This window comes from Antedon bifida, chromosome 1 (genome assembly GCF_963402885.1).
Source record: "Antedon bifida chromosome 1, ecAntBifi1.1, whole genome shotgun sequence".
NCBI classification, from domain to species: Eukaryota; Metazoa; Echinodermata; class Crinoidea; order Comatulida; family Antedonidae; genus Antedon; species Antedon bifida.
The window spans coordinates 264,657-278,006 of record NC_136226.1 but is presented as its reverse complement, the minus strand read 5'-3'; the positions used below and the strand labels follow the sequence as shown (position 1 = coordinate 278,006).

Sequence of the window (13,350 nt, the reverse complement as noted above, 5' to 3'; positions counted from 1 at the left end):
GATCAACTTCAACAGAGTTTATGTAAGTTTTCCCAAAATACTACTAATAATTCTTTTAATAGAAGTGGGCCCCGTCGTTGTTTTAATTGTGGACAATTTGGTCATAATAGAGATAATTGTGAAATGCCTCCAGGTCTCTGCTGGGAATGTAAAAAGGTCGGTCACTTTGCTGCAAAATGTCCAAGTAGAGTTAGGAAGTCAAAGCCCGAACCATCTACAGATAATCATAATCTAGGTTCTGTTCAAATCCCGGTTGTTTCTGTGGAAGATAAAATTATTCCCCCTAATGATTTACGAGAGCCCTCGGAATCCTCTTTGCTTAGCCGTTTAGTTGCCCAAAGCCCTTGTGCTGTTATAAAGTTTGGTTCAGTTGAATTGGGTTCAGTTCTTGACACAGGAGCGGAAGCATCTATCATTCCTTCTTCAATTTATCACAGAATTCTAAAATCTGAGCTGGGTGGTTTACACAGTGCAGACAAGTTATTTACCAATGTGATTGGCGTCTGTGGTGTTGAAGTTCCGATTGAGGGCTATGTTGAAGTTCCAATTGAAATATTAGGGCACAATTTGTTGGGTAGTTTTCTCATTGTTTCTGATAGTGCATGTAATAACAATGTTTCTTATCCAATTTTGACAGGATGTAATATTTTACGTTATATTCAAGATGATCCGAGAATTCTGGAAACCTTGGGTAAGGTAGTTGGTGCGAAAACAGCTTCGCCTTGTACTGGTAGGGCCGAGGTAGTCTTGAGAGTTAATGATGAGCAATCCCAAATTTTTGTTTCTTTAAAGCACTTTAATACAGCTGTTCCAGTGGCTTGTGATAAGTTACATGAAGTCAATGTGTGTTCAAGTGTATTGCCACCGGATGATGTGTGTTCCAACGGCTCTGAGCTGGTTGATGGTAATTATCCGTCTCATAAACGTAGCATTGTTGCAGAATCTGAGTTGGTCTGTCCTCCGGGTTTACTATTGAAAGGCTTACCTAGAGATAAGGAGCGCAAAGTTTTGTTGCTGTTAAATAATTACAAACATGTTTTCTCTACAGGTCCCTATGATGTTGGGAAGTGCGATGTGATACCTCACTCAATTTCATTAATTAGTAACAATGCACCTATTAGATTGCCATATCGTAGAGTCCATCCTAATAATATTAAAGAAGTTAAAGCAATGCTACAAGAAATGCTAAATCAGGGTATTATTAGGCCTTCAAAAAGTGATTACGCCAGTCCCATCGTTTTGGTTCAGAAAAAGGATAATTCTTTGCGTTTGTGCATAGATTATCGCAAATTGAATGGGCGTACTATGAAAGACTCATTTCCCTTACCTAGAATTGATGAGGTACTTGACGTTTTAACCGGTTCTCGTTGGTTTTCAACCCTTGATTTGGCACATGGGTTTTTTCAAATAATCATGGCTGATGATTCTATTGGTAAAACAGCGTTCCGGGTGCCGTGGGGATTGTACGAGTTTTTGCGGATGCCACAGGGTCTTACGAACAGTCCAAGCACGTTCCAACGCGTAATGGAGTATGTACTGGGTGACTTGAATCTCTCTGAAGTTGTTTTATATCTTGATGATATTCTTATCTTTTCAGCTACGTTTGATGAACATTTGAATCGACTAGATAAGGTGTTTAGTAGGTTAGCGAGGTATGGGTTAAAGGTGAAAGGAAGAAAATGTGATTTGTTTAGGGAAGAAGTCGCTTATCTGGGTCATGTCATTTCGAGTAAAGGTGTTTCTGTTGATGTAGGTAAGACTGATAAAGTCGTTTCGTGGCCTGTTCCAAAAAATGTTACTGAGGTTAAGTCCTTCCTTGGACTTGCCTCGTATTATCGGAGGTTCGTCCCGAATTTCGCTAAGATTGCATCGCCGCTCCATAATATTACCCATATGGCAGCATCTCGGGTGGGGAATGGTCGTGCTGGAGTCGGTAAAGACAAAATAGGTACATTTCATTGGGGTTTACCACAACAAATTGCATTTGAAAGTCTTAAGAAAAGTTTAGTGACTCCACCTGTGTTAGCTTATCCTATTTTTGATAGAGAGTTCATTATTGAGGTGGATTCTAGTGGTAATGGGATAGGGGCATGTTTGTCTCAGCGGGACGATAACCAGATTCTTCATCCTATTGCGTATGCAAGTCGTGGGTTACGTGGATCAGAGAAAAGCTATGCTGGACTATCTAGTTTCAAATTGGAATTATTGGGTTTAAAATGGGCCGTTGTTGATAAATTTGGTTCTTACATTCAGAGTTCTAAAGCTATAGTTTACACGGATAACAATCCTTTAGCATATTTGCAAACTGCTAAGTTAGGAGCGACTGAGTTAAGGTGGGTTGCTCAGCTTGCAATGTTTAACATAGAAATAAAGTATAAACCGGGTTCAAACAATAAGTGTGCGGATGCTTTAAGCAGATATCCGTTCGAAGAAGAGAGTGTAAATAAAGAAGCATTGGCGGCTGTTGCTTGTTGCTTGTTGGTACATGTTCGTACTGCTATTGTTGATATCCAAAATTCAGATAATTCAGTTTCTATGGCAAAGTCCCTTCCGGAAACTAAGTCTATTCCTTCTGTTTTACCAAGTTATACATTTCAGCAACTTACAGATATGCAGCAGAAAGATGATGAGCTAGGTGAAGTTTGGAAACTATGGAAGGCTGGATGGTGTAGGGAAAAGGATGGGCGTCCAGAAGCGGAGTGTGTATCTGGTTGGTTGCGTGAGTGGTCCAATTATGTTGAATTTAATGGTGTTTTGTATCGGCAAGTAAAAGATCCTATTGTTATTTCATTCAGACAATTACTAGTTCCACGTAATTTGCGTTCAACTTTAATTGAGCTTTGTCATGATAAGTGGGCGCATCAGGGGGTTTATCGAACTTTGTCCTTGTTAAGACGGCGTTGTTATTGGCCGGGGATGAATAATGAAGTAAGACTTTACATTTCTCGCTGTGGTCGTTGTGTGCGTAGCAAATTACCCTCTCCTACTGTTAAACCACCACTTCGACACTTACTGGCTTTCCGTCCTCAGGAGATTTTGGCTTTGGATTTCTTAAAATTAGATCGGGGTAAGGGGGGTTACGAAGATGTTCTGGTTATGACCGATGTTTTTTGTAAATTTTCTTTGGCTGTTCCATGTAAAAATCAAACAGCAATCACTGTTGCTAATGTGTTAAGGGATTCGTGGTTTGTACATTATGGTGTTCCTGATCGGTTACATTCCGATCAGGGTAAATCATTTGAGAACAACGTAATTCGTGAGATATGTAAGTTATATGGTATTAGCAAATCTCGTACTACTAGTTATTACCCTTCTGGAAACGGACAATGTGAACGATTTAATAAGTCTTTATGTGGATTGTTACGATCTCTGGATCCTACAGAACGTAGAAGATGGCCTGAGTTAATTAATCACATTGTTTATATCTATAATTCTACACCACATTGTGTTACAGGTGTCGCTCCGTATCTATTGATGTTTTGTCGAGAGCCATCTATTCCTATTGATAGTCTGATTGGAAATTTGGATAATGATTGGTCGGAGGAATATTTGCAAAAAGAAACAAAATTGATGAAAAGAGCTTATGAGATAACATTGTCCAGATTGAAGGCTGCAGCAATTCGTGAAGAAAAGAGGCATGTTGTTAAGATGCCTGTTGAGTGTCTTAAAATCGGTGATTGTGTATTGCTTAGGAGGGAATCCTTTAATTCACGTCATAAACTTGTTGATAAATTTCACGATTCTTCTTATATAATTGAGTCAATTAATTCTACAGATGATGTGTTTGGTATTCGGCCAGTAAGGGGTGGTGAACTTAAGTATGTGAATAGACGGAAACTTGTTCTAGACCCATCCAATGGAGAAGATACATTGTATCCAGTTGGTCATTCGTTAGTAGATGATTCCTTGGGCCTACCATTTCAATCCGAAGTATTAAGTGACTCTGATGATTCGGATGATTTAGAGGACATTAGATTCCATTGTGGGAATACACAAAGTGTCCGTTCTCCTCCGAGAAGGTCAACCCGTTCCACTAAGGGTATTAATAGTAATCCTCATAGACTTCCAATTTCTGTTCTAAACAAATAAATATGGCTATTGCATTTTTTTTATTGAAACTTTACTTTTGGGGGCAAAAGTACTTCCGGGCGGGGAAGATGTGATGAATTGAGTATTGAGGGCGCTGCGTAGTCATTCTGTAATTGGAATACAGGTGACACTGTGTGATAAAAGACCGTGCGTAAGCAGAGCGGGTCTTTTGTTCGTTTTGTTGGCTCTCGCTATGTTACTACAGTTTTGTTTGAGAGTTTGTTTAAGCTATTGATATGTTCTTATTTTGTAAGTACTAAGCTTAACTTGTATATGTATAAGCAACTGATTTACCATATGTTAACTATAATCATGCTTACAATTAATGAAACTTGCATTTACAATATTTATCTTAGTTTTGCTCAGTCGGAAGTATAATAATCAGGAGTTGTTATCTTGTTATCACGAGTTGATGCTGTGTCATACATACGTTGGTGTTGATAACTTGAGGTACTATTATATTGTGATTGTTCGTTGTTGTATTAATGTTGTGAATTATTACATTATTACTTATTGTTATAATTGACTGTTAGATACAGTGGCAATTGTTATTTGTTATTCGTATTTTGCAGGGCTTGAATCTTATATCTTGAATCTCGAATTCTTGTACCTGAAATGACTTATGCCTATGTAATGATTTGATGCTGAAGTACAATATATACGAAACTAATAAAATCGCACTGAAGGAAAGAAACCAAGTGTTTTCTCCTCTTTATTTGTTCGGACCACGACATTACTAACAAAGACTATAGGCCTAAAACATAACTGTTAATTATAGGTTATGGTACTAACCTGAAAACATAAATAAATCATTATCCAGTTATTAAATATTGGTAAAGATAATCAGAAAATGTTGTTCGTCAAAATCGTTGAAATAAATGTCGGTGAAATAAAAGGGAATGAGTAATAATAACGGTAATCTTGTCACGTTGTATAATCTGTTATGGATTCATGATTTACAAATACCAATGTTGAGAGAGTACACTTTGTTATTGTGTTTTTCTCGCGTCGTTCACACACATTTACATGGCAACAGAGAGAATTAATAGTTGCCGCCTGTTCACAAACTGCCAATCCTAATGCAGATACCTTAACTTTACTTGTAAATTAGCATACAACAAGTAAATAATTTATTATATCAAATCCATTAAGTACTTATGTTATTTAAATCTTGAAAGTATTATTTCGTACTTATTCAAATTGATTGTAGACTAATGAGTTTTATTTATAAATTGATTTTTAGGTTCAACTGTGTGTAAACAAAAGGACTAAATTATTATACATTTTGGCTTAACTGTATTTTAAAATTAGATGAACAAATAAATTGAAATGAAGAAACATATTAAAGTTGGATTGAAAATAAAAATTATTGTCGAAAATCAATATAATAATGCCGAAAATCTTAGAAATGATGAATAACTGTACCAGACCAGTCTAAAGAGATAAAAGACAACTGTGATATATAACAATACACCAATTAACTGAAGCAGAAGGTGAATTAACTGAAGGCGAATTCGATATTAGACAAGAACAATATTGAATCCAATATTGTGTATGCAATGCAATATTTCTTAGTATATTAAACATTTTTTTTAAAAACATTCATGAATATATTTATCTATCTATATTTCATGTTTTATGTATTTTTGGTTTAGTTTTTCTACTTTTTAGTTGATGTAAGTATACGCAATTAAATTGTGTCCTGACATATCTTTTAATAAAACTATAAATAAAAAATGTAATTAATTTAGTTGAATATAGCGAGGATGGCAGTATGCAGGCAGTTATACTTGTATTTATGCGTGTATATGTACTTGTAAACGTCTGTTTACTAATATATAATATGTGCCCTAATTCTGTTCACGAACGAACACAATCCTATATAAATATATTGAGCCTATCTACAGAAAAACAAATGATGATGCCTGTTTCAGAACCAGTTTTATGTAGACCTAAATGTGAAAGCGGATAACGCGTTCGAGTCAATGGCCAACTATGCTTAGTTTAAGGAGTAAGATTATTTTGTACGGCTAATAATTTGATTAAAGTTACGTTACATGAAAGCCAGCAGTTGTATAATTACCAATTGTCTGTAAAGCTTCATGTGAATAATAGTACTTTACAGCGGTAAACTAAACCAGTTGTCAACGACATCATTTTTAAAACTCATGAATTTGCAATATGAAATACCATTAAGTTACAACTTAATTTCATAAAGATATATATAGGCCCATAACGCCATTTTTGAAGTAGATACTTTGCAAAATGTTACTTTCTTAACAAAACACGTCGCGAATCTCAAACGGATATACAGTATAAGACTACAATACGAGCATACAATAACATATTCATATACTGCTTATGGTGAACATTTTGTATTATAAATAAAATGCAGTGTACGTGACAGTGTCACAATGGAAGGATTGTTTTTTTAAACATCTCATCTATTGATATTCTATGCGTTCATTTTTATTTATTAAATTACGGAACAAATTCTAACTCACGATTGTTTGGTTAGTGGATTGATTTCATTAATTAATTTGATTTGTAAAAGCAGTTATGAAATAATAGAAATGTCATATTCAATTGAGCCATAGGCGGACGGGTGTTCACATTGATATGTTGTTCTTAATTAACGAGAACGACACGTAACGACTTGAGATTTTTCCCTTTTCTGGATTTACGATAAGAGAATTATTCAGTATCATAATACGTAATGGGTCATTGATCAGAAAGAACTGATTTATTGAAAAGTTAATACCAAAGTGTGCCAAAGCGCGAGTGATAAATGTCTTAACAAGTTCAATTTAACTGAAAATAAATTAGTATAACAATTTACCTTCACTATGTCGTACATGATAGAACACTTGAACATATCATCCAGCTCAATTGTGTCATTTTCCAGAATGTCCTGTCAACAAAATTTACAAACATATTAATTACATTAACGTTTGTTTGTCGTTTGGATAGAAATACAGGAAGTTATACACCTTACCCACAAGCTAAGATGCATACAGTAAGTTATACACCTTACCCACAAGCCAAGATGCATACAGGAAGTTATACACCTTACCCACAAGCCAAGATGCATACAGTAAGTTATACACCTTACCCACAAGCCAAGATGCATACAGTAAGTTATACACCTTACCCACAAGCCAAGATGCATACAGCAATGGTTGAACAATTTCTTTTATTTAAAAATTTGAATTTGAATCGACTTCAAAAAAACTAATTGCTACGTCGCTAAAATCATTAGCAAATTATACCCAGTAAATCATTCATCCTTTAATGCCAAGCCGTTTTATCTTGTGAAAAACTTTTAATTCAAATCATCTTTATTAAATTTAAACAAATACTATTTACAGGTTACATTTAATAAAGATCAATAAACATCTTAAATAAATGAATTATTAAAATAGTAAACCAGAATCACGTGAGACATTTAATGAGAATTAAATAGAGGATACACAAATATATGAATGCAATTACAAAGCTCTTCTTCAATTAAACATTCGTTGGATGTACAATTTAGTACAAGGTAATCATCCATGTTTTGACTGAGATAAGGCCCCTTTAAGTTTACGTTATGTAGTCCTCTTTACATAAAACCAGACCAGAATTAGAAAGTGAGTTGTTGCAATAACCATTGGTATAATGGTTATACTTCAAAGTGTGATGAATGTCTATTGTATCTCGGTTATTTTTATTATTAACTAACGCAAGACAATAATTTATGCATCTATTGTTGGTGAAGCATTGTTATGTAAATTACACTCGAGAAACTATCCGACTCTGCTTTTTTAGTAAATGAACTAAAAACACAGTCTTAAAAAAGTGTTATTAAGATAAACCTGTTACATGTGAAGTTGAGTGCATGGTAGGATAACCATTTTAACTGTGCTATTAAATAAAGTATGCAGTGTTGCATGTACAGTATTTATCTTGATTCATTTTTGAATAACACGATGTAAATACCCTTTTGTGTTTTTGTTCAATTTTATCTTTATTTGTACTTTTGTACTTATTTTATATCGAAATAAATCAAATCAAAATTGTTTTGTTATCAATTTACGGTTTCTACGAATGTTTTACTATTCATGGATAATATAATTTGACCTGAAAATGAACTGAGCATGTGCAGAAACGCTGCAGCGAAGAAGTAATTTGCATAATACAGAGGTATCAACCTAGACGCTAGTGGCAAGTAAATGGAGGCCTACGCTATTTCCATCTTAAATATACTGTATATAAACACATTTACGAGTAAGCCATTTCATTTCATTGGCTCTCTGATATAGAAAAAGGCATACGGGATGTTTACCTGTAGACTACCCTTTGGACAGTATTCCGTAATTATGCTAATGTTGGGATTATCGATACAAGCTCCCACAAATTTCGTCACATGGTCGTGTTGAATTTCCCGCATCTGAAAAAGAAATTAGGCGTTACAAACTTGATCCACATACGAAGATTCAAAACTAAAAAGGCATATCGAAAATAAATAAAATCTCAGATGATAGGTTTTGGAATTCAAGATCTTCTGATTATCTATCTGATAACTAGAGGCAGTTTCCAATGTCATACATAAAGTTTATTATTAGAAATCTGATTAGATTGACTGGGGACTGTAGTAGTGATTCCAGTCAACCGTTACTATGTGGTTTACTGTTAAAAACAATGCTTCCAGAATGTGAATTACAATGCGAGGAGTAGAGGAATATTTTAAGCTTTTTGGGGTGTTAACCACGTAATTAAGCATTCACTTATTTTTAAATCGAACAAAATTTTCTGTGTTAATAATAAATTCATTTACAAATGGTTCAACTCTAATATTCATTTAGTCTGCAAATTCATCAATTTGTCGTAAATCAGTCTAATTAAATTTGCGATGTAGGCAATAGTATTGGGCAATTGAAAATAGTAGGGCGTACATTGATATTCAAGTCAAATGACACGTATGACTGATACGGTGCTAGCGGTGCAAAATCATTATGTTGAATTACTTCGTCCTAAAAATGTTTTATTGATGTTTGAAAGTCTTATTAGAGGTAAACTAACGAACAGTTGGAATGATGAGTTTTCATTAGCAAACTTAAGCATAATTTGTATTCAATGACTAATGTTAATGACCTATTTAATTCTGAACTAGGTACACGGATGGTAAGAGAAGAAAATCTTGAAAGAGAAATAGATATAGACATAAATATATAGTATAGCAGGGAAAAATTTCATTTTAAAATTTTGTTTAGCAATATTGCTATTCAAAATGATTTTTGAGTCGAGAAACATAGTTTTGTAGTGTATTTTTTGCTACACAATTTTAGAAATGTGTAGCAATAAGGTTGTTTTGTATAGCTTTTTGCTATGCTACACTGGCGAAATTATTCCCTGCATAGTTCAATAAAATACACGAATCCTGAATAGAAATGTAATAAATATATGTATATGTATATGTACAAAAATAACATAATTCTATAATCTACGTAAAGTTTAAGTATGATTTTAAACAGTGGAGGCGCTGTTTTGATTTGCCAAGAAGGGACTGTCTTAATATTTGAATTCATTATGGAGTTCGTGAAAACATGGAGTTATATAACTCCATGGTGAAATTGAACAATACATTGAAATGACCTACTTTCTTCATTTCTGTTCGAATTTCTCGATTCAGTTCTATTTTAGGCTTTTCCACTCGTTTTACTGCAACGATATTCCCCTGTAAAAGAACATATCATTAGTAATACAGTAGAAGACTAAGAAATGTATATTAATAAGTATATAGTTTTGCGTATGTACGTAAATTGCAAATACATATCTATGATACTTTACTTCAATTACTTATTTAGGATTAGAGAATTGTCAAGAACATAGGAAGTTGTTGTTGTAGCCTACCTTATAGTATCCAATCACGGTAAATATTTGTCGCTGGTTACCCCACACAGTGGTATCCTTAGGAAGAAAAGAAATAACATTTCAGCATTCTGATGAAATATAGGAATATTGATAATAAAGATATAATTAATACAATAGAAACATAATAACTGTACTTGTGTTGCCTCAAACTAAACGCGACTGGGATGATTAAATGGGTTAATATCCTCAATTTAGAATATTGTTGTGTTAGGTCTTTGAAAATAATCAGCATACTTGCACATATTGTGTAAATACTATTGAAGAACGAACGAAAAAGTGTACAAAAATGTATATAATAAGAAATAAAACAGACAAAAAACATATGTTAAAACTAATATCATAATAATTGAAGAAATTAAAATAACCTCTAGTTTTTTATGAGTGTTTTATGTGATACATCATGCTGGCGAATTATCAAATTTCAACCATAATAGGTTTTATAGAAAAGTTAATATCAAAATGATAACCGATAAACTTTCTCGTTTTATTGTTATAGTCGTATAATCAATGTCCATATCGTAATTTGCACGTGTCGTAACACTCTACAATGTTGTGTGCTTAATGTGTACTTTTATATGCCTAGATGTAACAATTATTTCACTTGTTTCAGTATACTGCTTCAATAATAATATTATTGAGAAAGATTTTCAAGTGAGGTAAATTGAAAAAGCAAGGGAACAATGGGGCAATTTACTCCGGCCAACTCCTATTAAGGAAACATCATGTTGGGTCCTGAAGATTCTACTGTACCTATACAATTTACATAAGGACAATTAAGATAACAAAGTGACATAAAGTGTGCATAGAGAAGATTTGGAAGTGTGTGTAACACAACGCTTTTATCATTGACAATGTTGTCTCATAAGTCACATTATTTAACATTCTGTATTGAAACTCAATTAAGTATGTTATTTATGTTGGCATAGTGAGTTTTAAATAGAATTAACCTGTCACACAGTTGATTTAGTGATTCCAAAAAAGAAAAGAAAAAAAGACTTTTATTCAATTAGAGAAAATCACTTTTCCCAACTCAAGGATGTTTTTGCTCGTATCCATTCAATTGGTTTTGTTCTTTAAATCAAAATCTTGAATAATTAATTTATTCTTTGTAGGCTAGCTACTTAGTTTTCATCTTAATCTGTTACATTATCAAACTTGTCCCATTTCACACATGACGTTACTTAATCATTACTTCTTGTAATTCATTGAATTCCCAATCAGTGTCTTAACAAACGGAATTATTACTATTATTGAAATTACGAAACAGCGTCGGAGTTTACGAGACCACTGCTTATTCAATTAAAGTACAGTCATAAACTCAGGCAATAACTCTGGCATTTAGATTAAACTTTACTAAAAGTCAATAACAATTTGGCAGGAACGATGACAGATGTTGGGCAATATATTATCTGAATGTTGTGAATGAATAAAAAATATAAACAATATATTAACATTTGAACCATACTGTATATCTCTTACCAATGTATAAGAGGCATTCTAAACATAAATATCACGTTATACATTGTCTGCAGATATGAACCTGACAGATAGCGTGTATTAATACAGATGGACTTGTTTCTAGATGACTTTGCGACAGTCAGTTAGGCTCTATCTAGTGACAGATGCAGAATCGGATGCTATACGTAACATATGTTTATGAAATTATGTCTTCCAAAATATCAATCCTTCAATTATCTAAATTCAATCAATATAATTAAAATACTGTATTATGGTTGCGTCACTTATATTATGTTTACGTGAGGATGATGCTTGGAATCAATTGATGTTAGATTTTCAGAGAGTCGGTAATTCATTCTAGATTATATATCTCAATCTAGATCCAATTTCCTTACACTAGGGAGAAACACGAGAATTGCCAGATAGAGTTACTTATTAAAAATTATTTTATATTTACAATTTTTACTTGAAAAGACAAAAAGTGTACGCAATTTGATCAAATTCATTGCAACGATACATTTTGATGCATCGATTATAATATAATGAACTCAACAATAAATGATTATACAATTTAGAAACTGTGCAAGATGATTGATAATTGAATTAGTTTCGATATGTTAAAAAACTTACATAAAGCCTAATTGAATGAGGTCATTATACTATTCAAAGTTTCCACGTTTTTGAATATTATCTTAATTGGGTTTAACAAGTTCTAAAAAATTATCTTTTACATTACACGTGTATACATAAATGGAACTTACTGATCCTCCATGTTCGCTAGGTGCAAGACTCAGCCGACTACCCATCTTTTTCTTATCTTTCTGCTCAAAGAGAATATCGTCCCACCTAATTTTCCAAGACATGTTTGCTAATTCTGCTTCATATTTATAACGCCTTAAAAATAAAACAATAATTAAGCTTAGTTTATTCGTATCAACAACTTATTTGATCATGATAAAGTCATTGTAACATTTCTCTTGCAAACTTTAACAAACTAAAACAAAACAATATACAAGTGTAGTGACAATGAAGCTGGATGTGATTCATGATGCACCCCAGTGTATGGATTGATTCAACATAAATGTAATTATCAATCGTTGTATTCTAGAAGTTTATTTCATTAAAAAACATGATACATATTTGACCTGAATATCAACTTTGAAGCAACTCAAGAATACATATTTGGCAATATTTGGAATATACTACTCTGCTCCAATGTGAATAAAGTTCAATTTCCTTGAAGGTATATCGTTCTTAAAAGTGTAGTATCGGAAACAGAAAATCAGTTATGATACCTTAGGCCTTACTTTACTTTCACGACATAACCGCTGAAATCATTTAGTATAATAGTCGATGACACTTATGGTCACCAATATAACACGCTGAATTGAATTACAAGTGCAAGTCAATTTAGGTTTCATGTTCAAGTCATGTAATTTACATCACATTTCGTTAATTTTTTGTTTGAAGAATTATTCTATCAAGGAAAGAAAGTTCATCTTGGTGCAATGTTCGATCACCTATTATTTAAACAAATTGAACATTGGCCTTTTCATATAAAACAATTTAAATTTTGTTTGTAATGTTTTGAAAACTACTGGGTGGGCATAAATGTGAATCTAATCTCAAAATATGTCTATTAGTGCTGTATTGAAGGATTTTCACTACAGATATATTACCTAATTTACTATTTGACAACAATATATAGACAAGTTACTATATGGATAAAAACAACCGAGTAAAATAAGTTTCTATTAAAGCATTCAGAACTGAAACGGAATGAGTTTTTTTACGTTTTTGAATCTTAAGCCGATAACCGTGTTGCAATAAAAAGACAAAAAGCAACCTTTATACTGCTTGTAGACAAACTTAGATAATAATAGGAGGAAT

The 13,350-nt window shown here is 33.1% G+C and overlaps 1 protein-coding gene across 3 annotated transcripts in view; it reads right to left on the bottom strand.

Annotated features, from left to right (window-relative positions):
- The window catches only part of LOC144836145 (atrial natriuretic peptide receptor 1-like), a 165,954-nt gene that overhangs the window by 20,043 nt on the left and 132,561 nt on the right, over positions 1-13,350 (bottom strand). For all 3 annotated transcript variants that reach the window (XM_078691371.1, XM_078691354.1, XM_078691362.1), the window contains 5 exons: positions 12,222-12,354; positions 9,982-10,038; positions 9,728-9,805; positions 8,414-8,518; positions 6,929-7,000 (listed from right to left, as the gene is read on the bottom strand). In XM_078691371.1, coding sequence (XP_078547497.1) covers positions 6,929-7,000; positions 8,414-8,518; positions 9,728-9,805; positions 9,982-10,038; positions 12,222-12,354 — 445 coding nt within the window. The remainder of the gene's footprint in view (positions 1-6,928; positions 7,001-8,413; positions 8,519-9,727; positions 9,806-9,981; positions 10,039-12,221; positions 12,355-13,350) is intronic.